Source organism: Poecilia mexicana, unplaced genomic scaffold (assembly GCF_051168715.1).
Source record: "Poecilia mexicana isolate PSO_F unplaced genomic scaffold, ASM5116871v1 scaffold_12, whole genome shotgun sequence".
Taxonomy (NCBI): Eukaryota; Metazoa; Chordata; class Actinopteri; order Cyprinodontiformes; family Poeciliidae; genus Poecilia; species Poecilia mexicana.
In genome coordinates this window covers 8,157,193-8,180,625 of record NW_028263381.1, presented here as the reverse complement: position 1 = coordinate 8,180,625, position 23,433 = coordinate 8,157,193, and the positions used below count along the sequence as shown (strand labels likewise).

The window sequence follows — 23,433 nt, the reverse complement described above, 5'->3', positions numbered from 1 at the left end:
ACTGCCTCCACTAAAAGCTGTTTTGTACTGTATTCACCACAGATTAGTTTCTCTTGGAAATGTGGCACCATTTGTGGGCAATGAGCAGCATGGCATAAGAGGAACGATTCCAACACACGAACAAGAGATAAAATCCAATATCATTTTACAGCTGAGCATGAAACTAGGTTCTGCCCTTTTTTCTGCCTTGCACACTACGTGCTTCAGCTCAGCAAATGACCAAGTAAAACTAATTAACAATTTTCATATAATTCAATAATATTTTAAGAAAACGCTCCACTTCCGAAAGCCGGTAAGTTTTGTTGCTTTCGCCGCGTGCTGCAGTGAGGAAGGCGGTCGTGACGTCAGCACGTGGCGCAGGAAAATGGGGTTCAAGAAGGAGGAGGGAGACATCAAACGGTATGCCGCTATGACAAGGTAAGCCCGGTTTAACGCTAGTGCATGTTAATAGCATTACACACTCGTGGGGACTTAGTGGTCATCTAAGCTCCACTGACGGGCCGTGTATTTGGAGAACGAACGGTAAAAGAAACCTTTTTGAGAGCAGGCGACGAGCGGCTGCGCAAGATGGTGTTTCTCTGTCTAAATGTTTACATCGAATGTCCGGTCCGTTAGTCCTGGGTAATGTTAAAAAAACACACCAAGCGGTTCACAATTAAGAGTGGTGTGATACAGCTATACGTCCAAACAGATGACCCACTTTTACACGAAACGTGCTGCAATTCAATGTGATTTGATGGACTTGTGTCTGTTGCTGGCAGGTACGATGACAGAGCTTGACGGGGGGCCCGTTTCAGTGCTGATCGGAAAACATGGGGCTCAGGATCAGTGGGAAGGTAACCAGCGGAGGGTGTGGCACCTAACACCCCCTTTCTCGACTTTATCGCCAGGACTTGGAGACCGAAATATTCTGTAACAGTCTGTAAATGTCATATACAGATTTGGGTAGAGGCTGGTGAATTGTCGCAGCAAGTCTTTATAAATGATGCTTAATGAGCTCAGGTCTCCTATGCATTACATGCTTTGTGAAAAATAACCCAGAGGTTTTCAAGTTGAGTTGAGTATCGGTCGGTTTATTATCACTGCATTCAATAGTTACTGAATTAAAATGCCAAAGGTTGTCATTGAGGGTAAAACTGTTGGATTCATTAGTCTTGTGGTGAATTTCACCTTGTTACACAAACACTTATTAGTATATTTGTTATTTAGTATGCCAAGCAGTATGGGCACATGTAGTTAAACAAGAAACTTGTCATAATTTCCTGTGAAAGTAAACAAACTGGCTTTTGGCATAGTTTGTCAGCTTTGGAGTAACATGTCATAGGCACTTTCTATTTTATTTTGTTTTATCCTTCCAAAAAATGTCTATGTGCACATTTTGTTAAGATGAATTGTCAAGTTTCTGAAGAACCTCTGCTCAGGATTTAGCAGATTAGCAGGATTTAGGGTGGGGCTAATTTTTTTTAGCCCCACCCTTAATGCACCATTACCACTGATTCAATTTTAGCTTTGTTTCTGTCCCCAAAGGACAACCAGTTTCACAGTAATTTTAAAAGAAAAAACAGTTTAAAAAAAAAGACATATATTTTGAAGGCCTATATTGGAGGGACCATACAGTGTGTGGAAATGTCTGAAGTAGTCCATGCAAGGAAGGGAACATACAGACAGCATGTAGTCATCTTAGTTACTGAACACATCAATATAAACCAATGAGATATGACTCCTCCCCCCAAATCTGCCCTAAGTCAAACAGGGAAATAGCTGAAAAGAGAGAAGAATCCCAGAGCCAGACCAAAGAAATCGGATCTCAGAGTTTAATGGAAAAGAGCGTCCATCATTCCGGTCAGCTCTAATGAAAAGAGTTTGGAATTTTACTTGGCAATCACAATGAGAAGACTTTTTCGGGTAAGCCATAGATGTACTATTTGAGCTCAGTTTGTCAGTCAGAATATATACAGGTGGCGAATGTGACTGGAAACCAACCAACCAAATGGAAGAATTTAAAGCAAACATAAATGGACTGGACTTTTATAGCACTTTATCCAATCATTTTTGACCACTCAAAGTGCTTTACACTAGAGTCACATTCACCCATTTGCACTCACAAACACTCACACATTTATACACAGCTCGGTAGGCAATTTGGGGTTAAGTGCCTTGCCCAGAGGCACATTGACATGTGGTAGGAGGAAGTTGAATTTGAACTGGCAACCTTCCGATTGCAAGACTACTCTACCCACAGAGCCACAGTCACCCCTTAAACAGATTCCTACTAAGTAAACTAGTTAAACTGTTGCTGTTCTCCTTACCGTTTGGTTGAAAGCAATCCATGAAATTACATGTTGGAAAAAAATTGGTTCAGCTTGCAGTAGCCAGCAGCAAGAAAGCAATAAACCGTCTGTTTATTGCTGGTTGATCACGTTCCTTAATGCGTTTCTTTTAATTTTTTTTGAGCGGGTTAAAATCTTGCAAAAAAAAAACAATTGTTTTACAGATATCAAATACCTGTTTGGCTGTTATGTTTCAATTACTATCAAACTATATTTTGCCTGTTGCATGAAGTGTTGATGCACTGAAAGCATACACCTGACTCGAATGGTCCAGACCAACATGCTAAAGGTCACAGAGTGTTTGAAGTACGAGAGAAACCAGATAAAGCTTTAGATAGTAACCAGGGCTACACAGTCTTAAAAACCAAATTTTCCTGTTTATGAACCACATATATGGTTGTGTAGTCATGGCTACAATCTAAGCCTTTGTGTGCTTCTTTTATTAGGAACAGATATGTGATCCCACCTCTAAAACAAGTTACAATATTTTCAGAAAGAAATTGCTACCAATGAGGCATTTATAAAACCTTCAATAAAATAGCGTATCAGAAAGTGGGGGGGGGGGGGAAATAGAAGCTAAAGATCCCTTTTGAGTTTTACAACCAAACATGTTTGAAACTGGTATCCAAATTTACAATTGGATTTTTTGCATAAAATGAATCCAGTGGCATTTTACTCAACGTATAACAGAAATAGCTATGTGCAAAACACACAGGAGACCCACCAAAAACTGTAAAGAAAGGCACTTTGGTCAGATGATGGCAAAACAGAATTTTGACCTACATTTTAAAACACAATGTGTGTTGGAAAACTTTTTCTTTTCCCCTAGTGTGCCATAGTTTTCAGATTTTTGTGACAAAATGTGAAAATGTACAAAGTGAATTAAAAAAAGGAGAGAACAGTACATTTGCTGCCCTGTATTTATCATTTCACTGTTATTTACGCTGCAGGGTCAACAGAGCCACAGGATGGTGATCTTCTTCGCCGTCTTCATCCTGACCACACTCCTCATCCTCTATGGCTCCAACAACACCAGTGATGGCGTCTACATCCCCTTTCACGTGGCCATCAGTCACGCAGTCAAGACTGCAGACCTCAGGAAGTTAGCTGGTAGAGATGGCTACCTGCCAGTTTTCGGTAACAAGGTAAGCTGCTCAACAGGTTATTAACTGGGATTTCAACAGATTTGTGGAACGCGACAAAGGTTTAGTTTGCCTGATTTCAGTACAAAGTCCTTCAAATTGCTCTATTCAAACGGCACAGAATTGTACTAAAGTCCAACCTGACCTTTGATTAAAAGCCTAAATTTGAAAAGTGTTTTTTCTTACAGTTGAAACCAGATATTTAAAGATGATAAAATACCTTCTTTTCACTGTCTGAAGGTAAATTAGACCAACCTTTTCTTTAATTTTGGACAGTGAGAATGACCAAGATTATGTCTATTTGCTAAATCCCAGAAATTGTAGAAAATATTTAGATTTTGTTTATAACGTTCTCAGACTGGTCAGGTGTGTAAGACATTTCAAAACATAAAATATTGTTAAACTTTAAATTACCTAATCCCTGCGGTAGGATTTAGAATGCTATCACAAGACATTAATTATTAAGGACATCATAAAATGTCATTAATAATGATTTTTTTAGTTCATTTCTACTATTTTTATCTCTAAATTGAGGTGCTGGAAGAGTTTGAAAACTTTCCTTGAAAATGCTTGAATTTTACTGTGAGAAAAGTGGACAAACCCTGTTAAATAAACTGTTCTCACCCGCAGCTCGTAAAAATGAATTCAGTTCACCGCTGTTGTTCAGGCTTAAATAACTCTGTTAAATTTGCTGTAAAAGTTTTACGCCGTCTCTTTCAGAGTATGAACCTGCACTGTCGCAGCTGTGCACTTGTGACGAGCTCCAGCCACGTCCTCGGCAGCCGGGCGGGGGACGAGATCGACCGGACGGAGTGCGTGATCCGCATGAACGACGCCCCCACGTCAGGCTACGAGACGGACGTCGGCAACCGCACCACCCTCCGGGTCGTGGCCCACTCCAGCGTCTTCAGGGTGATGCGGCGGCCCAACGAGTATATGCGGCGCACGGACTACAACTCCACAATCATCTTCTGGGGACCCCCGAATAAGATCTGGAAGGATGCTAAGGGAACCTTGTTCAGGTTGATCCAGAGGATCGGGATGACCTACAGCAACCTGTCGTTCTTCAGCATTTCACCAAACAAAATGCGAAAATTTGATAATCTGTTCAGCAGAGAGACCGGACGGGACAGGTAAGTCTGGTTTGGACGTTGATCACGTCTTGTGTTCACAGCCTCTCATTAAGGAACTGTCGTACTTACTGACTGCTTTTGTTTTTCTTCCTGCAAAGACAAAAGTCCCACTCTTGGTTGAGCACTGGCTGGTTCACAATGGTCATAGCCATTGAGATATGTGATAATATTAAAGTATATGGGATGGTTCCACCAAATTACTGTGGGTGAGTATAACGAGAAGACTTATCATGTATAAACTTTTCATAACAAAAGATTCACCAGGCATTTTTCCAGCTGATTTCTGATCATGGATTTTGTAAAGGTCTGGCATGCCGATGCAATGTTTAGCTAATGTATTTAAGAACAAAAATTGCTAAAATAGCTTTTCTATTTTCTGCATAAAGTTTTAACTGTCTATATCATCACCTCTGGAACTTTTTATTTAAATTAGCTTTTATTTAAATATTAATTTAGTTTTAATTTCTATGTTTTTTTTTATGATAGACTTGTTTGTTTTGTAGTTACTGTTGGTATGATTGTATTTACTGACAAAATTTGTGTAGGTAAGTCATTTTAACCTCGTTTGTATAACCTCTGTATTTAGTGAGACAAATTACTCATCCAGGGACAACAGATGAAAAATAGCCTTCTTGCTAATTCTGGAATAATTTGCAAAACCGTTAACTCGCATTGTCCCTACCAAAAAAAAATTTACAAACCTCATCGAAAAAACATCAGAATTGTAGTTTCTGGTCAGTTAGTCAGGTAATTTCTAATCAAAACCAAATAACAAATCATTTTCTATCAAACGTTTACCTAAATAGTACCGTTGTTACCATCTTTCCAGAAGAAAGCCGGGGTCCAAGAAGATGCCCTACCACTACTACAAACCCAGGGAGTCTGACGAATGTACAACGTACCTTCAGAATGAAAACAACCGCAGGGGACACCACCATCGTTTCATCACGGAGAAACAGGTGTTTGCCCGCTGGGCCAAGCTGTACAACATCACATTCACCAGCCCCAAGTGGTGAGACACCAGCTGTACAGCCGAGAAGCAGACGAGCACGGCGGATTAAAGTTCACGGTGATCTCAAAACGAGACGTCACAAATGCTTTTATCCGGCAACGATGGTGAAGACACGGGAAACCTTGGGTTAATGGTGATGAAGATGCGGGGAAATGTTTCCGTTTCTGATTTCAGGTACTAAACTTGTATGGCTTTTGGAGGATACTCAGTTGTGGTCAGAAAGTTTACACACCTGCGGCGTGAATGTCATCAGTTTGAGGTTTAATTTGGACCGTATTTTTTTTCTCAGGGTGAAAAGATTTCACGGCAAACTCCTTCTGAGTTTTCTGAAAGCAAAATCTGGGTGCAGCCACACAGAGTCAGAATTATACACACAAGCTCAAATGTTTACATACACCCTCTGTAATAATTGCTTGACGCTCCCACGTCATTGCGTACGTTTTGTAACCGTTACCGAGATCCTAGCATAATGCTTCCTGGGTATTCACTCTTTATCCAAAACTGCTATAGTTTGCTAAAAAAAAAGGCAACTCTGTGCAGGAACTAGGTGTGCATCGATTCCAGTTTTCTGGTCGATTACCGATCTTCTAAAAATCCTGACCTGCCAATTCTGATTTTGGCCGATACCGATTTTTTTTTGTGTGTAAAGTGTTGCTAAATGTAGCAAGAAAGTTGACGAGTTGCCAACAGTGAGATGACTATTGTTAACTGCCCACCAGATCTGATCTGGTGGGCCGGTCTGCTAGTCAAATCTCTCTCACAGCAGAACAGAAGAAGATAACAGTTGATTTAAATACCTTTGCCGAGGTAGATAAAACCAGTGGATAAGATCAGCTTCACATGTAAAAATAGGCCGACCACCGGTTTCCCAAAATTGAGGAAATCGGCACCGATAAATCTGTGCATCCCTAGCAGGAACCCAACATTTTTAAATAAAGTTTGCACATTTTCAATATGACCGAGGTCACAGCTTTGGGAAGACTCTTTCATAAGGTTGATGTTAGCAAGTTAGCTATTATAATTTAGGTTCAAGAAATTTTTACCATTTATTGATTGGTAAAATCCAGGAAAATTAATTATTAAATATTCCTTCCACTTTGTGTGTTGGCAGCAAAACAACGCCACGTCATGAGCCTTGCCTCGGCTCACTCTTTGTCTCATCTGCCCGTAAAACCTTTCTCCAGAAAACATTTGGCTTCTCTAGGTGTCGATTCTTTTTTGGACTGAGTTGATTGGACAGCCCCATTGTTACCAGTATAGGACTAGCCAGTAATAAACATGTCAATGCTTGAATGTTTGAAACTATTACAGCCAATCATGATCATTTTACTTAATAGTTTGGAAGATTTGTATTTAATAGAGTCTGTCTCTAGGAAAAACACAAGTTACAGTATATTTCATTTTTTGATAAAAAATAAATCAGGTTGTGTTGTAATAATCATTCCGCCCTGTAAAAAAAAAAAAAGGGTAACTTCATTTAAAACCCAAAAATAATGTGTTCATTCCAATGAATGTGTGTGTAAACTTCCTCACTGCATCTGTGTGCCACGTAGTGCTGTCTGACCGAAATTTTGTACATAGAAAATAACTAATTTAAAAGGTTGTATACATCTCTATATTTTTATGTATTTAAATGTTTTCCATGTTGGAGGATTATATCAGCAAGTTCCTTTAATCCAAAAATCAAGTGGTTTATGACAACAATTTAAGTAGATTTCACCACTGTTGTAAAGAGATCATATTCTAAAAAATAGCTGCCAAAGACAGATGTCCAGTTCAGCCGACAGGCCAATCATAGCGGAGCCTTATGAGACAACACAGCAGCCCGAGCACTGTGGTTTAGATCAGGAGCATGTTGAACTGGACAGCATTGTAGTTTTACAACAATCCAGGCCTAACTAACTTCAGTTAAATGTTTTTGCCACAAAGTGGGGAACCAACGCATCCATTGACATTTGAAACTGGCCAAAGTTTTTAGTGCATGCAACCCGAATGTATTCCATAAAGGTTTATTTCAGTGCTTTATTCAGTTCAACAAATTAGAAGGGAGCCTTAGTTGGAGGAATGCATTTTCTAACCATATTGCCTTTTATGAGTAGCTGATGATCATCCTTGTGCTTTAGTTCTTCAAATCCAGTCATGTTTGCTGAAAGTCATTTGCTGGTTATAAAAAGCGTGATTTTTTTTTTTTATCGGGTATCAAATATCAAAATCCAATTAAATATTAAAATTATGGTGATGTTAAGGCACAAATAATTGTTTTTAACAACTTTCAGAACAGAGAAGGCAGATATATATTTTTTGTCTTTCATTTTTATGTGACTGGGAAAGAGCAGCACTTCATACTACTGTAAGTTATGTTCGCACCACAAAGATTATATCCATAATAAAGGAAGAATTTGCTGCAGACTGTATTAACTTCACCTCAAATTTTCTTTTTAAGATGCATGTCTACCATCCAGACAAACTCCGAATGAGTTGTGCAATGACTGTTAAACTGCAGCCTGAAAACATGAGATTCATTCAAGGAGATTCTTGTGCAAGGCACTGAAGCTCAATTTAGAATTGATCTTTTTTTCTCGGCGCAGATATGTTTTAGGTTCTTGCTCAAAAAATGTAAAACTTCAATGTGTTTTGTTTCAGAACTGTGCATCAAAGCAATGTTAAGACAGGAAACACACAAACCATGTTCAGTTTCCACTGCATAGCAGAGACAAAAAAAACAAAAAAAAACAAGACAGACTGGTCAATTAAGTCGATGCCTATTTACAGAAGGGAATTATCTGATATTTGACACAAGGATATGTTTACAGTATGTTTCATGAGCTGCTGGAATCATCTGCAAAAGCAGCTGTGATCTTCTGTCTCAGTGCCGCCATGGAGATTAGAATAGCTTCCTGTTAACAGAAAGATTCAATTTCAACACTGAGCAAAAGTGGAAAGTTTGTCATGATGTTTACAGTGCAGTTGGCTTCTCTTTATTCGTCTATTTTTGCATTTTTACCTCCGTTCTAATGGTTCTACTGCCCTGATCGGGACATGTGTTGAGGTAGAGATCAAACAAGTCGCTGGGGTCAGTCACATCCAGGTTTTGGTCTGCGTCCAGGCTGGCTTCCAAACCCTGAAGGCCTCCAAAAACCACCAAAAGGTGCCTAAAGAGTAGGGAGAAAATGTCACTAATTGGCAGCATGTTAACACTAAATAGTATAGACGCTTGACGCCTAAATTTGCATGCAAGCATGCTGATTTTAAAGCACTTGGCCGACCGACCTAATCATTCAAATGAGCTTTGAACCTACTTGAATGGTGACAGAGTGGCTTGGTCCACACTGCTGCCTCTCTCTGAGGTGCCAACTGTCAGGTCATACCCTTCTTTAAAAGGACTCTCAGTGAAAACTGAACCTGCATCAGCAAAAAAAAACAAACAAAAAAAACAGCCAGCAGTGAGAATTTTTCTACACATTTTAAGTCACAGGATTTAAAACAAACAGACAAACAAACAAAAAAGAGGCACATACTCAGGCAGGATGCCAGGCGGACCGTGTACCCCCAGTAGAGACCACCTTCTGTTCGGGGAACATGAGGCGCCACGACGACGCCTTTATAAAGTCTGCTTTCTGCACGCGCACACACAGGGACAAACACTGAACTGATGCTCTACTTGTGTTACACTGCAATGGATGAATAAAGTACAGCATACTCCAACGGGGAAAACCTACCTTGATTCTGTGTTTTACTGAGTTTCACTGTAACTCGCAGATCCGGCTGAAGTTGTTTATCAATCCGCACGTCCTGGACACGACATTTTATGACACATTTTATGATGTCCGACCTGTTTAATCTCTCACTCATCAAATTCAGACTAATAGCTGTGTCAAAGTCACCTTTCTCATTCCACAGTTCACCAACGAACCCTTTCCTTGTTTGGGTGGCTTGTTGAGGACTCTTCCTTCTCGGTACTCTGACTCTTCATCTATCCTCATGTGATGAGGACTGTCCAGAGGATTAAGCAAACCTAGTGGAAAATAGCATGGACTGACCTGAAACAATGTTGTTTTTGCACTTTCACTATGATTCTAATGCAGTTTTTGTCACTACTGGTGCTAGAGGTTTAAACAGAAAAACCCTTTGACAGATAATCTAACTGCACCTTCCTTCCTTCCTTCCTCGTAGTTCTACAAGCCTAAACAACCATCCACGCATGTGTGCATTTATGAATCCATCTACCTTCACACTTCTTTCATCCATTTATCCTAGCAAGTAGCTCTGCCTGCATCTTCCTGTTTTTTCTTCATCTATTCACTTATGAATCTCTCTTCCCTATTCAAGTATTTGTCCTTTGGCTTGCTATCCATTTAGAAATGCGGAGGCATCCTAAATAAAGGGTCATTGATAGAAATATCTGCAGTAAATTAACCAAATGTTTGTATTTATACTTTGAAATGCCCCACAAACAGACTGCCAAATGAGCAATTTTAAAAATGTATGGAATTTAAACATTTAATCAGATCTTCAGATGTTTTTAACCCGTGAGAAAGCTGAAGGCTTAGCAAAAACAAAAACTAGATCAGAGCGCTGGTGTGTTTAGTTGATCCACATCAAGAGGAAGCTTTGTGCAGTACAAGTAGGTTTTATTGTTGGTATAAGTTTATGTTTAACAGAAACGGTCTGCTATTGTGCTGTTTGGGTTGGCCATCTCATATCCGTCTACAATCTCAGACCTTCATATATGGTAAATTCAAAATAAATCACTTAAAAGTGATGATGGTTTTAAAATTACCTGCATACTGTAAGTCTTTGTGCACCGGGAAGAACCACTTGCGCAAATACCTGGCGGAGAACAGAAGCCGTGTGTGACAAATCGAGGAGTAAACAGCAATAGTCACTGATCTGACCGTCTCCACACTTACTGCGGACACTCCATGTACTGAAGTATTCTGGCAAGCTGAATACACGCATGGCCCTTCTTCCCAACACCTTTGAATTCTCCTTCGACACTCCTGGAGCAAAACCAGCATCACTTTGCATTCTGACAGTGTAAATAGTATTTACGCTCAATTTTTTCCCTCCCGGACCGCTTACTTGACATCTTCCCCCTGCTCGTCAAACACGACGATCTCGTCGACGTTGAACACGACGCAGGCTCGGGCAATCTGTCCCGCCAGGTACGTCCGGAGCTCAGGGGACTGAGCGTTGTCCAGGACGGAGCCCGGAAGGGCCACGCTCACCGTGAAAGCTCGACCTGAAAAACACGTGCCCGTCCGTTTACGGCTACCTGAGCCGATAATAACTGACTATCAACAAATGACAACTATTACCTTTTTTACTCTGGCTTTCCTCCTCCTGCTCCGCTCTGTCTGCAGTCTCTTGCCGTTTCTGCTTCTCCAACTGTTTGATGATTTTAGCCTTTTTCCACTGCTTCTGTTTCTCCTTTACTGTTGGGGACAAAAACAGTTTACAGTTATCTTAGAGTTATAACACAGATCACTTTTTAAGAGAATTTATTTCAGTGAAATATATTTTGACAGGTTTATGTGCCAAAATTGAGCTTCTTCATGTCGTTATCTCAGAAGATCCTACACCAACATATGACAGAAGACGTTTTATTCTCTATAGTAAGACAGAAGACAGGACTTTGATTTCTACTAGAATTCTGAGGTGTACAGAATAAAAGGGAATGGTGGGAAAACAGAACCTTGTGGCACTTCTCTAGAGCAAACAACCTCACCTGAAAGCTACACCAGGCTAAATGGTAGACAAAAATATACAGGGAAACTGTCTAATATATCTGACAGTTCCTTAATCTGTTTATCATATATTGTATATCAAAACTATAAGCACTCGTCAAGCAAATGCTAAGCTACAAATCAGCCATAAGTTTAACATTATGCACTTTATATATTGTTTCACTCATTTGTGTATGGAATGGATCCTATTATTTAGGTATGAATTGCCTCAAATAGCTTTGAACTCAATCTGCTGTTATCCAATTCAATGCACAATGACCTCAAAGTTGTGGCGCTTGAAGTTGCTGCTTCAAGTGACTTGAATATCTTAAGTCTTGTATAATAAAACGTGGCTATGCGTATTATTACAGCTAGCGTACTCCAGATGATGCTAAACCAATGTTTTAGCCTGCCACTAGTGAAACCTAGTGAACATGCAGTTGTTAGCACAGTTAGCTTCTACTCACATTCTGCTTTCCTTTTCTTCCAGGGAATCTGGTCCCCGAACTGAAATAAATTAGGCATACATTAAAGCAAATGACAATATCAATGACGCACACTAACGTGTTAATTATATTATTAGTACCTGAGAGGACGCAGGTTTAGGTCTTTTCTCTGCACTATTGGTCGACATTTTTCAACATCGACACGTGGGTTTATTTACTTCCGGGTTAACTTCCGCATAAAAAAAATAAAAGTCTAATCAGTTCTTCTTTGATGTGTTTTGGTGGTTGGCAAAAAACGAAATTAGTGCATTACCACCACCGACTGGTGTGGATTGTCGACAAGTACGTCACTCAAGAATTTGACTGTGTTATGTCAAATCAATTCAGTTAAACCTCGACCGAATAAAGAAAATGTGGTTTATTAGCAATTGGGCTTTTTTTTCTACTGAGATTGGTTGACCAGCTTAGTCCGTCTTGTTTCTGGTTAGTTGTGCGTGTAAGCAGAGACACGGAGTCATCCATAACAGTGCTTTTAACATCTTTAAGGGGAATAATTATTTAACATTTCTAGAACACAATTGGAATTCTTTACATACAGTTTCCAATGCACACATTCTTTTTCCATTTTTTGGGGGGAAAAAGTATTTGTCTAGCTGATACATTTTCAAAAACTAAGGATGCTAAATAGGACATGCATTTATAAAATTAAAAATCTGTAACAATTGTTACAATTGTAACAACTGTTATTGTGCCAGTATGTAACAATCTGAAACTCCAGCATTCAACATCCTCTCAAAATAAATACAAGATTAGCGACAAAAATAACTAGAATCTCCACACAAAGTAGTTGTCAAAAAAAAAACAAAAAAAACAATGAGTGATGTGAACACGGACCAACTGTTTACTGAATGCTTTATTAGACTTTCAGAATGGTCTGAAAAACTTTGACTGAGGACAAACACAAACATAAATATGATTTCTGAACAGTTTTCCTGAGGAGGCTGAGTAGGTTGCTCTAGAAAAAAATGGACAATGGACGGTAAATTTCATTCTTTTTGACTCCACTTTCTTAAGATCTCCTCTGCTGCTTCCAGTGTGGAGTCTTCCTGTTTAAAAGAAACAAACAACAACAAAAAAGGTTTCTGATTGAGAACTGACAAGTGAAAAAGAAAAGAGCATCAGTTTTGATCAAAGTGGCTGCATTCACCTTAACGAAACAGAAGCGGATATATTTGTCAAACTCTTTGCTGTGTTCTGGACTGAAGAAAGCAGAGACTGGGATTGTCGCTAAGCCCTTGATAAAAAAAAAAAAAAAAAGAAATGAAAAAAATAGGTACTAAAAAATTTGAAAAGAACAAAACAACAAAAGAAAAACATGCATCTTTTAAATAATATCTACTAGAGTTTACCTTTTCCTTAATCAACCATTTGACAAATCTAAAATCGTAGCTTTCATTCTTGGTGCTCTCATCGTTTAGATCCACATCTGCTCAAAAGGACGAAAAGACTCAGGTAAACATTCATTAGGAAGCCCAAATAAACACCCGCCGGATGCAAAGTGTCCAGCTTAGACGTTTGCTCGTTACTCACTGACGGAGGAGATGTCTGTGATCATGAAGTATCCTCCCTCTGGCATGACTGGCTGCAGGCCCACACTACGCAGACACGAGGCCAGCTTCTGCCTTTTTTGGTGCAGCGTCGCAGGCAGCTGCTGGAAGTAGCTCTCTGGAGTCCCGAACAGCTCGTACTCACGGTCGAACCCGTGGGACACGGCTTCCTGAGTTGAGAATTTAGGAAATTAGGAAAAGCGCTAGAGATACGAATAATGCTAGAAAAATTGTGTTAAAAACAGATTTTGTTTTTTAAGGAACTTTCAAGAAGTTTCTGATGGAAAAGGACACGGGCATCTCTCAAAAGATAATAAAACTTCATCCAACTTCCATCCACGTTCCAAAGACATGCTGTGACCAAGGTACAGCCAACTCCTTCACAGGGAAACTTTGAAGTCAATGCTGTCCAATTCAGGTACTTAAGGGCCGATGTCCGTGCTCCAACACAGGCTAATTTGAGGGATAAATTATTTCTCAAACATATCATGTTCTGTAGTTGCCTAATAGAAGATTCATTTACTTAAAGTGGGAGCGTTGAACCAGGGGAGCCCCTATAAACATGCAGGGCCCAGGGCCTCAATTACTAAAACTCACCATTATTGCTTTGAAGAAAGAAGTTTGTTGGTGGAGTTACCTGAGCTGCTGTTGCACAGTGATACACAGAGTTCTGATGGATGATTTTCATGTGCTTGATGAGTTTTCCTGAACTTATAGCCCAGCCAACCTAAAACCAGAGGTGGTATTAATCACAAAACAATAAACAGCAGAAACTCCGTACTAGATTTGAATGTGTATTACCTTCCAGCCAGTAGCACTAAAGGTTTTCCCAGCACTGCCCACTGTTATGGTTCGTTCCCACATCCCAGGGAGGCTGGCTGTCAGAAACACAAGAGGCTGATGAACGTGTGTTTGGTGAGGTCGTGTCGAAGCGGTGCTCGTGTCTCACCTATCTTTACGTGTTTGGCTCCGTCGTAAGTGAGCCACTCGTACACCTCGTCGCTGAAGCACAGCAGGTCGTGTTTGATGCACAAGTCGGCAATCATCTGGAGCTCCTCAACCTTGTAAACCTGTAAACCCAGAACTCACGCATTACGTTTATTTTCTTCCACCTCCGTTTTGAAAGGGATGTTTGCGAAGAGCTCGGGTTTCCCTAGCAGAATGGGCGTCATAAATCCCACCTTGCCTAGAGGGTTGTTGGGAGTGTTGATGACGATGGCTTTTGTGCGGGGAGTGATTTTGCTGGCGAGCTCCTCAGCAGACAGAACCCAGTCTCCACTTGACAGGACGCTGCTGCCCCCTTTCTGCGGTTAGTGACAAAAACAAAACGTCTCTCGCATGTTGAACGCGAGCGTCCAAAGGAGCTCGGAGGCATCAGATCCTTTCAGAATTAACCGTTTACCGGTCTCAGCGGCACGTACACCGCGGTCCCTCCCGCCATCAGAACCATTGGCTGGTAGCAGTCAAAGAACGGCTCCACAATTATCACCTGAAGGATAAAATCCCGTCAGTTCTGGTGCATAGCAAAAACTTTCCTACAGATGTTTAAATACACAACACCTAGCACAAGCCGTAATACTCCTTATACTTGTAATCTGTCGTTTTTAAAAAGTCTGACAGCTAAAATTTATTTTCAAGTCTTCCCAAAGATTCATCAGATTTATGTGTGGACTTTGACTAGACCGTTCTGACAAATTGATATGCTTTCATCTTGTGGTTATGGTGGTATGTTTAGGGTTGTCGTAAGATGACCTTTATGTGATCCTACTGAACAAAAGCATTACTATGAAAAGAAAAACCTACAATTAGCTGAAAACAGACAACAGTTTAAAACAATTGTGAATTGAGGATGCAGTGTTAGTTTCCTCAGGACAACAAAGTTTAATTTTGGTCTCATCAGAAAGGATAACCTTTTTCCACATGGATTTCCTACATACCTAAAAAAAAGGACCATCATAGGACCTATGGTTTTTTTGGGAAAACCTTGTTTTTTTAACCTACTCCTCTTCTTTAGGATTTTTTTTACATCGTACCCTGCTTTAAATTTCACAATAATCTTCATCTCGTGTTTATGATGTGCTATTGCCTCTGGCAAACCTCAGAGGCCTTCACAAAACAGCTAGATTTTTACTAAAATTAAATTCTATGCAGGTGAACTCTACTAATTATGGAACTTCAGAAGGCAACTGGGGTCAACAGCGTAAAAAAAGTACATTATTTTATATAAAATACATTTTTAAACCAATGTTCTGGATACAGATACATTTTCAGGGTGTTGTGCGAAGTAACCCAGCTGCTGAGTCATTCAAACATACAGAAAATGTAAGAGCCACAAAAAGGGGCATACTTCATCTCCATCATCAATCAGAGCCTGAAATGCACAGAAAAGAGCTTGATAAGCTCCAACTGTGACCAAGACGTCTTCAAAGGGGTCGATCTCATGCCCAACGACCCGGCTGAAGAATTTAGCAAGACTTTTTACCAGACGAGGATGGCCCTGGGCGACAGAAAGTGAAACAAATGAAAATCTCTTCCCCTTTTTAACATGTGATTAACAGCTGAAAATTTCCAGACAAATGCCAAATTATAAGCATGTTTGTTTTTCAGCCTCTACAGATTGACAGACATCAACCTGAGCTAATATTTCGACTTACAAAAGCTCTGGTATATTGGTGCATCTGGGGTCCTCCGCTCACAGCCTTACAGAAAGCATCCTGAACAAACTGCGGAGGCGAGAAGTCGGGAAATCCCTGTCCGAGGTTCACAGCTTTATAATCTGCAGCCAGCTGTGTGAATTCAACCCTGTTGGTGCAAAACAGGTCAGACAGTGTTCCTTTTTTTTCTTATTTACAGATTATGACGTTTTACTGTGTAATAAGTAGAAGATCTGTTCATTATTTACAGCCATATCAGTTTTGAGTCTGTCGTTTTTTCGTGTCGTCTGTCTTGGTTGTTTAATTCTGAGAAATTATAAATAAATACATTTAAAAAAGGATTTTTGAAAAAAGAGGTCAAACAACAAATAACTGTCCAAGTATATAGAACTGTATGATTACCATTAGTCAACACTAAGCACTGATACCCCAAATCCAATTGAGCTTTGGTTTTAAAAACAACCTGAGATCAGAATTACACTAGAAACACATTTCTTCCTGCTACAGTTTCTGTCCTGACATTTATATAAGATAAAGTTTTTTTCTCACTAACATCTTCGAGGTTGTACATTCACGGGACTTTGACCTTTTCAGTGTTCCGCCCTCTGCTCCGCCAATCATATGGCTCTTTTAATTCATCATGGTTTAATTTAAAAGGTTTCTGAACTCTAATGTTGTTCTGAATATTATTTGCACAGTTTTTACAAATATTACCCCATGAATATCTGTTTACTAAAATCCCAGTTCGTTTGTATTTTACATATTAAAATAACTTCACTTTGGAGTGAATAAATTAGAGCTGAATTGAAAGATGCAAGGTGATTTATTATGAGTTACAGGTCGCATAAGACTCACTGGATCGTCCACAAGTATTGACATGATCAGGGAAAACGGTATCGTTTGCACCACTCGATAAATTTGTTCTTTTAATAATTTTGCTATTCTTCTTTCATGCATGCAGTAGTTTGATATCAATTATGAGTAATTACTCACCAAACGTTTTTGTCCACACCGATTGTTCTGCTCGCATAAAGTCGTCTGGCCATGATTAGCTGAAATAAATGCATATTTTAAATCCTCCACATAGAAATATGCATAAACATATCATAATTGCTTCCTTTGATAAGTAAAGAAATGCTCACCTGATGATTCTGAACTAAATTAGGACGAAGTAGAGTCAAATAAGGAGCCAAAATCCGGATTATTCCCATGAATGGCTGCACATTATTCCAGACAGCATCGACATGAAGCTGTCACTGAACCGAAGATTCAAACTTTCTCAGGCACAGGACTGGCTGACAGGCTGACAGGAATACAGCTGCATCATCAGCTTTGCTTCGACCTTCTTGTTTTTATTTTCGCTTCCTTTGTGGGCGGAGACAAACATCCGCACCGCCCACCGAAAGGCGCGCGCAGCCAGGTTCAGCACTGGGTTATTGTTAAAAAAATCAGTTTAAAACGTGAAAGCTATTCTTGAGTTCAGACACGGCCTCCCAAAATAGACAAAAAATATTAAATATTCAGATTTAAAAAATACTTTATTGATCCCAAGGGAAATGAAGTGCATTTTAACTCACATTTTCTTTTATTTAGATGTAAAGTCTTCAACTGAAGACGCTTTGTTGTATGACTGTCTCATGAAGAAGATACTCAAGATTGTCTATAATTTTTTATTTTATTTTGTAGAGGATTATTCTTCGCACAATAATCTCCAGAGGTTCAACAGTAGTTCTCAGATTAAGTAATAAAAGGTTCAGTGAACTTTATTTTATTTTTTACTTTTTTCAGCTACACAAACAGCTGTTAGTGTGGTGACACCACTAACAGCTGGGTATGAGAAGTTTAGCACAAGCCTCCTATTACAAGACTTCCTATACATCTTCTACATAAAAATCCTAGACTTTTCAAGACTTAAATTTCCAGAGTTCTGAATGTATTATTTCATAATCTAAAATAAAAAGTTTACATGCAAGTAATGGCAGATGGTTCTACAGCAGGCTCACAAAAAAAAAAGAAAACACATTAAAGAAAACATTTAAATAAATGCCACATCAAGTTATTGACTTGTGGTAATTTTGAGGTTATTTTGAAAATAATTTCTCAAATTCTCACTTATTTAATAGGGATGTTTACGCTTTTGAGATTCACTGCCGCTTCCAGACTTGTGCACATTTGATTCAAGTGGAAACTTAATATTTATCACCAACAATGAAATGGTATAGAAAAGAAGTCAATCGAGCTCCAACTATGTACAAGGCAACTTTGTTAAGGTTTTATTTTTGAAACCTACAAACAAAACTTTTAGGTAAATGTGAATTATTATACACATATGTATATGTAGTATGACAAAATAAAAGCAAAGAGGCTTTAGCTAGACAATAACTCCTTTACTTTTGTTAAAATAAACACATTTCACAGCCAAGATTTCACTCATATTCAGCATATGCAAAAATGTAATTTTATTACGGAGCACACTGTATACCATTCCTGAACTTCTCTTCCTCTAAACTGCTGCTTTCTTCAAGTCCTCGGGCAGCACTCTGCCCTTCTTCCTCGCTTTGTTCTTCTTCTTCTCCATCTTAGCCTGCTTTTGTTTCTGGAGGTTCTTCCTCCTCTTGTCCTGTCTTTGCTGCATCTTCTCAATCACGTTCTCGCTTCGATTAGTCCACTTCTTCTTCCTCTGCGCACGCCTCTTCTCCTTCCTCTTCAAGGAGGCGCGCAGTTGGTCTTCGTCATCCTTGATCTTGATGCCCTCGGCCTTGTAGAGCATGTTGGTCCATTTGATCTTGTTTTCCAACTCGGAGGCCTTCGCCTCGTCTTTCTCCCTCAGCCGCTCCAGCTTCTCTTTGCGAGCCTCCACTCGGCTCAGAAGCTGCTTGTAGTTCCTCCCGGTCAGTGGCGTTATTTTACCTTTTTCGCTTTTCTTCTTCTTAATTTTTGCCTGGAATTTGGTTTCATAGCCCTCGTCCACTGTCTCTACTTTGTTAAAGACAATAGCCGACGTAACCCTTTTTTCCGTGGCAGGAGCGATCGGTTCTTCTTTTATCTCCACAGGCTGTTCCTGACCGCTTTGTTCTGCAAGCTTCTTCAACAGAAACTCTTTCCTCTTCCTCTTCTTGCGCTCCCGTTCCATCTTTCGCTTTGCACGCTTTGCCTTAACGGCTTCTGATAATGCATCCTGTGGAGCTCCCTGTTTAAAGGAACAGGCCTGTTATTACTCCAGCAACGAGGAAAATCAAGAAAATGTTTTTGTACATATTTTTAAGCAGAAAAAAAGGACAGAAAATAGAAGCATATAAAAGTCTCTCATGTTATTTAATATTCATCTGTGTGCTTTATTTTTCATATGAACAAACTTCATATTTGGTATCTACCACACTGGTTGGCTTAGACTGAAGGCTGCATTCAGGACTACATACCTGCCCTCTGGACTCTTCAATCTTCTCATGGAGTCTTTTGCGCAATACATCCACAGTGGAGAAGCTTGTTTCTGCACATCAAAATAAGATTAAGTGAGGACATTACTGAAATTGTTATTGAATCTCTCATAAAACCTTCTGTCCCCAGCACCTTTAGGTGTGTGCAACGTGCTTCTGTTCACACTTTGAGTAGTTGGTTTTGTCTTCCCAGGGCTTTTCGGAGCTGCTGGAGAAGGATTAGGCTTCTGTTGGGGTTTGGGAGTCTTATCAGTGCCGTTCTCTTTTAGATTCTTCTTCTTTGGTTTCTTTTTCTTCTTGCTTGGAGGATCGGTGTCACTTTTACCTTTGAAGTGAACTAAAACAGAGATAAACAACAAATAATGAGGATCTCCTACTTTAACTGGAATACAAAACATTTCATGTTTACAGAATGCAGAAAATTTCTAAAACGCAAAGCAGAGTTTCTTTTGGCTGATTATAAGTCACAGGCCTACCACAATATGGCCAAATAAGCTTAAAGTGATTGGAGAAATGTGTTTGGCTTTTTACATATTTTGCCACATTCTAACCACAAACCTCAATGTCTATTACTTCATTATTTGTCTGCCCATGTTCTTCAGAAAATGTGAATAATCTATGATTAAAGTATGTTTTAACAGTTTAGTGCAGATAAATGGATTACAAGTAAAAACAGATTAAAGCATATAATCTTGATATTTTAAATTTTGCTTCATAGAGCTAAATAACTTCTACACAGCGCCACTTATGGTAAACCATGGTAATGCATCCAAAATTAATGACACGCTTCGTACTTAACGAGCTTTTTGAGGCAATTATGCGCAAGTCATAGCAGTAGATAGTGCAATGTAAAAATGTGTGTATATATAGTCAAGTCTTAATAAGTTTATAGGGCTGTATTACCAAACGCCCTCTTCGTTGGCTCCTCTCTCTGAGAAATGACTTTACTTGCAAGTACTTGCAAGTAAGAGTCCTTGGCGGCGAGGTCCATGTCTTCACCTAAACCGAGGTTCCGAACTGAATCAGCTGATTACAGTCAGAAATAAATATCTGGATTAAAACTATCAGCACATTTCTGCACACACGTGGATTAAAAACAAACCGGACGAAGTGATGTTGAACCCGGAAGGAGTAACACCAAAAATCATCCCCCTACGTGTCCTAAACAGGAAGAAATAAAGTCAGTTATGTAGTTAGCGTCGGCTTGTTTTCTTCGGCTGTAAAAACCCTTGTTTTCGTCAATGTTTTGGCCCAACATGGCTTCTCTGAAATCCCTGCTGGCTTTATCCAACAGGCTTCTTCCGACATTAAGGAAGCAGGCAAGTTTCTGTGTCATATTCATAACTTTATTCTCCAGTGAAACTGTGAATGTCATGCTTACCTGTAGAAAAGTGAGTTCAGTCTGGGTTTGCATCCTTGCAGACTCCTGTCACTAACATCAAGAGGACTTTCTTCCTTCCAGCACTCTTCAAACGCGCAGATGGTGATGTAGTTACTGTCTCTAGCCTACTCGTATGTGGGGTTCCATTTGTGTCAAAAATAAGTAGAAGTCGTATGTTTAGATGTTTTTGACACAAATGGAACCTCACACTCCTACAGTGATAAGCTCGCATAATGTACTGAAAATTGAGCGACTTTTAATTAAGTTATGCATGTGTTTATTCATAGTATTTCATCAAATATTTACTTTATAAACTTTTAATTTACCTGTTTATTCATTTAAATTATTATAGTCCTATTTATTTTAATGTATTCAAACAACTATTTATCTGTATTTATCAAACTACGCATTTAATTCTTACCAATTTATTCAGCTGGTTATACATCTAGTTTTTTATCGGTCCTGTTGAAGCGTTTCAGTTTAATGGAAAAGTGTCTGTGTTGCTGTAAATGTCCAGGCAGGTTTGTTATCTTTGGTCGAAAGTGCAGCTCTGCTGCAGCCGATGCAGAGAAAAGTGAGGACGCCTTCCTGAAGTGGTTCCTGCTGCTCATCCCTGCAGCCACCTTTGGCCTGGGTACATGGCAGGTACCACTTGATCCTAAAATGAAGGATGTATTCCTTTTGCTTTGCTTTGTTAGTGAGATTAAGGTGAATTTTGTGTTGACTCAGATTGCTTTCTTTTTCTAAAGGTGAAAAGGCGTCAGTGGAAGATGGGTTTAATCAATGAACTGAGACGCCTCACCACAGCGGAGCCTATTCCTCTTCCTCCTGAGTTAGTAACTGAACTCACTTTCTTTGCAAACACTAAGGATTAAACTGATTTAATGAAGAAGAAAAAAAAAGCACCAATACACACCAAAAAATTACCACCATGCCAAAATACAACTTCTTTCTTGGGATGCTAACAAAGTACTCTTCTGCATGAATTGTATTCATTGTTGTGAAGGTATTCTTGTCATTTCAATCTCTGTATCTTAGTCCTCTTGAAGTGAACAAGCTGGAGTACAGAAGGGTGAAAGTTCGCGGGCACTATGATCACTCTCAGGAGCTGTACATCATGCCGCGCTCGCCTGTCGACCCGGAGAAAGAGGCCAGGGAGGCAGGAAGCCTGTCCTCGAGTGGAGAGATTGGAGCCAACGTCATCACCCCCTTTCATTGCTCTGACCTTGGGTAAAAATGATAACAGCAAACTAATAAGGTATAGCTACATGATACAGGATCTAACTGATGTTGTATGCTGTTCATGCCACTGCAGCATCAAAATCCTGGTCAACAGAGGATATGTACCAAAGCAGAAAATACGACCGGAGACCAGAATGAAGGGGCAGGTTAGTGTTTTAAATTGGGTTACTAATCAAAGGCCAGCAGGGTTTATACAACTTAACTCTTCCCTGTGATGAGGTTTTAATCACAAAGTTAAATCTTTTGTATAAGAAACTTTAGCCCAGTTTTGCTCATTTCCTGTAGGTGGAGGATGAGGTGGAGGTGTTGGGGGTCGTCAGGCTGACAGAAACGCGCAAACCTTTTGTACCAAACAACGACGAAGACAAAAATCGCTGGCATTACCGTGACCTGGAGGCCATGTCTCGCATCACTGGGGCTGCTCCCATCTTGATCGACGCTGACTTCAGTAAGAACCTAAGCTGTAGTGAGAGCAGAGTTCACCCCTCACACATTAGCAACACATTTACTAATTCAAAGGGGTTTGTGTGACACAGAAAGCACTATTCCAGGGGGACCAGTCGGAGGACAGACCCGGGTCACACTGAGAAATGAACACATGCAATACATCATAACTTGGTATGCGAGAGCCTCTTCACTTAGATCCGATATCTTGAACTAGTTATTAATGACTTATTGCATATCCCCTTTTCTTTTCCAGGTATGGTTTGTGTGCAGCTACTTCCTATATGTGGTATGCAAAGTTCATCAAGAAGATTAAATTGTAATCATGCATCGCTGAAAATTATGTTACACAGCAATTCTCGAGGATGTTGACCATCAATGCATTATTGTCCATGTAGCCAAGAATACAAATAAATATCTTATGAGTACTTTTTGTTTCCAAGTTGAAATCTTATCTAGTAAAACAATTATGCTAGAGATTCAAAGGGTTGGTATAAAAGTATAGTTTCTGCATGTCCAGGTAACTTCCATGGTGGACATTTTAGGATTATATGCACATCTTCAAAAGGAATGAGCTCGTAGAAAATTGAATTTTTACTACTAAAAAAATAATGCAGTTCCTGGAGTTTTTTGTTTTTTTTTTGCCAGTCCACAACTTACTCTTTTAAATATCTCCTGTATTGCTCAGCAACTGGCACCCAAAATACACAGTGCATATTTTAAATCTTAAACTTGTATCGAAAATCTGAACATGTAGGACTGTTGAACATTGCAAAATCTTGCTTTATACCACCACAAACCATATCGACTTGACAAAACCAGGAATTGCAAGGCTTCTATAGGAATGTTTTAAAACAAAAATTGCTTTAAGAACTACAA

At 39.6% G+C, this 23,433-nt stretch overlaps 5 protein-coding genes across 6 annotated transcripts; 2 read left to right on the top strand and 3 right to left on the bottom strand.

The window, feature by feature from the left end:
- The first annotated feature begins 358 nt into the window (after positions 1-358).
- st6galnac6 (ST6 (alpha-N-acetyl-neuraminyl-2,3-beta-galactosyl-1,3)-N-acetylgalactosaminide alpha-2,6-sialyltransferase 6) lies at positions 359-9,335 on the top strand. The gene is made up of 6 exons (XM_014976967.2): positions 359-417; positions 762-836; positions 3,281-3,475; positions 4,193-4,605; positions 4,704-4,811; positions 5,435-9,335. The coding sequence occupies exons 2-6, from the start codon at positions 813-815 to the stop codon at positions 5,619-5,621; spliced, it is 927 nt and encodes a 308-aa protein (XP_014832453.2). The 5' UTR covers positions 359-417; positions 762-812; the 3' UTR covers positions 5,622-9,335.
- On the bottom strand, positions 7,626-12,040 carry spout1 (SPOUT domain containing methyltransferase 1). Of its 2 annotated transcripts, none has more exons than XM_088010855.1 (12): positions 11,930-12,040; positions 11,811-11,850; positions 10,936-11,052; positions 10,700-10,859; positions 10,528-10,617; positions 10,398-10,447; positions 9,502-9,632; positions 9,337-9,409; positions 9,136-9,261; positions 8,917-9,019; positions 8,622-8,769; positions 7,626-8,514 (listed from the first exon to the last, which is right to left on the bottom strand). In XM_088010855.1, exons 1-12 carry the CDS (start codon positions 11,975-11,977, stop codon positions 8,437-8,439), a joined length of 1,164 nt encoding a protein of 387 aa, XP_087866981.1. In that variant the 5' UTR covers positions 11,978-12,040; the 3' UTR covers positions 7,626-8,436. The 2 variants fall into 2 exon arrangements, with proteins under 2 accessions (XP_087866981.1, XP_014862928.2); XM_015007442.2 differs by having other exon boundaries at positions 9,136-9,234; positions 11,930-12,039.
- A 644-nt stretch (positions 12,041-12,684) lies between these two features.
- On the bottom strand, positions 12,685-17,418 carry kyat1 (kynurenine aminotransferase 1). Its single transcript, XM_014976963.2, has 13 exons — positions 17,193-17,418; positions 17,044-17,102; positions 16,051-16,198; positions 15,744-15,893; positions 14,799-14,885; positions 14,578-14,700; positions 14,346-14,466; positions 14,198-14,274; positions 14,034-14,123; positions 13,380-13,566; positions 13,199-13,275; positions 12,997-13,083; positions 12,685-12,895 (listed from the first exon to the last, which is right to left on the bottom strand). Exons 1-13 carry the CDS (start codon positions 17,259-17,261, stop codon positions 12,836-12,838), a joined length of 1,335 nt encoding a protein of 444 aa, XP_014832449.1. The 5' UTR covers positions 17,262-17,418; the 3' UTR covers positions 12,685-12,835.
- Positions 17,419-18,416: 998 nt separating this feature from the next.
- On the bottom strand, positions 18,417-20,617 carry surf6 (surfeit 6). The gene is made up of 4 exons (XM_014976965.2): positions 20,391-20,617; positions 19,621-19,824; positions 19,470-19,540; positions 18,417-19,240 (listed from the first exon to the last, which is right to left on the bottom strand). The coding sequence occupies exons 1-4, from the start codon at positions 20,476-20,478 to the stop codon at positions 18,554-18,556; spliced, it is 1,050 nt and encodes a 349-aa protein (XP_014832451.1). The 5' UTR covers positions 20,479-20,617; the 3' UTR covers positions 18,417-18,553.
- A 5-nt stretch (positions 20,618-20,622) lies between these two features.
- Positions 20,623-22,982, top strand: surf1 (SURF1 cytochrome c oxidase assembly factor). The gene is made up of 9 exons (XM_014976966.2): positions 20,623-20,806; positions 20,910-20,970; positions 21,386-21,513; positions 21,618-21,700; positions 21,907-22,098; positions 22,184-22,256; positions 22,396-22,558; positions 22,647-22,728; positions 22,811-22,982. The coding sequence occupies exons 1-9, from the start codon at positions 20,729-20,731 to the stop codon at positions 22,875-22,877; spliced, it is 927 nt and encodes a 308-aa protein (XP_014832452.2). The 5' UTR covers positions 20,623-20,728; the 3' UTR covers positions 22,878-22,982.
- Positions 22,983-23,433: the final 451 nt, after the last annotated feature.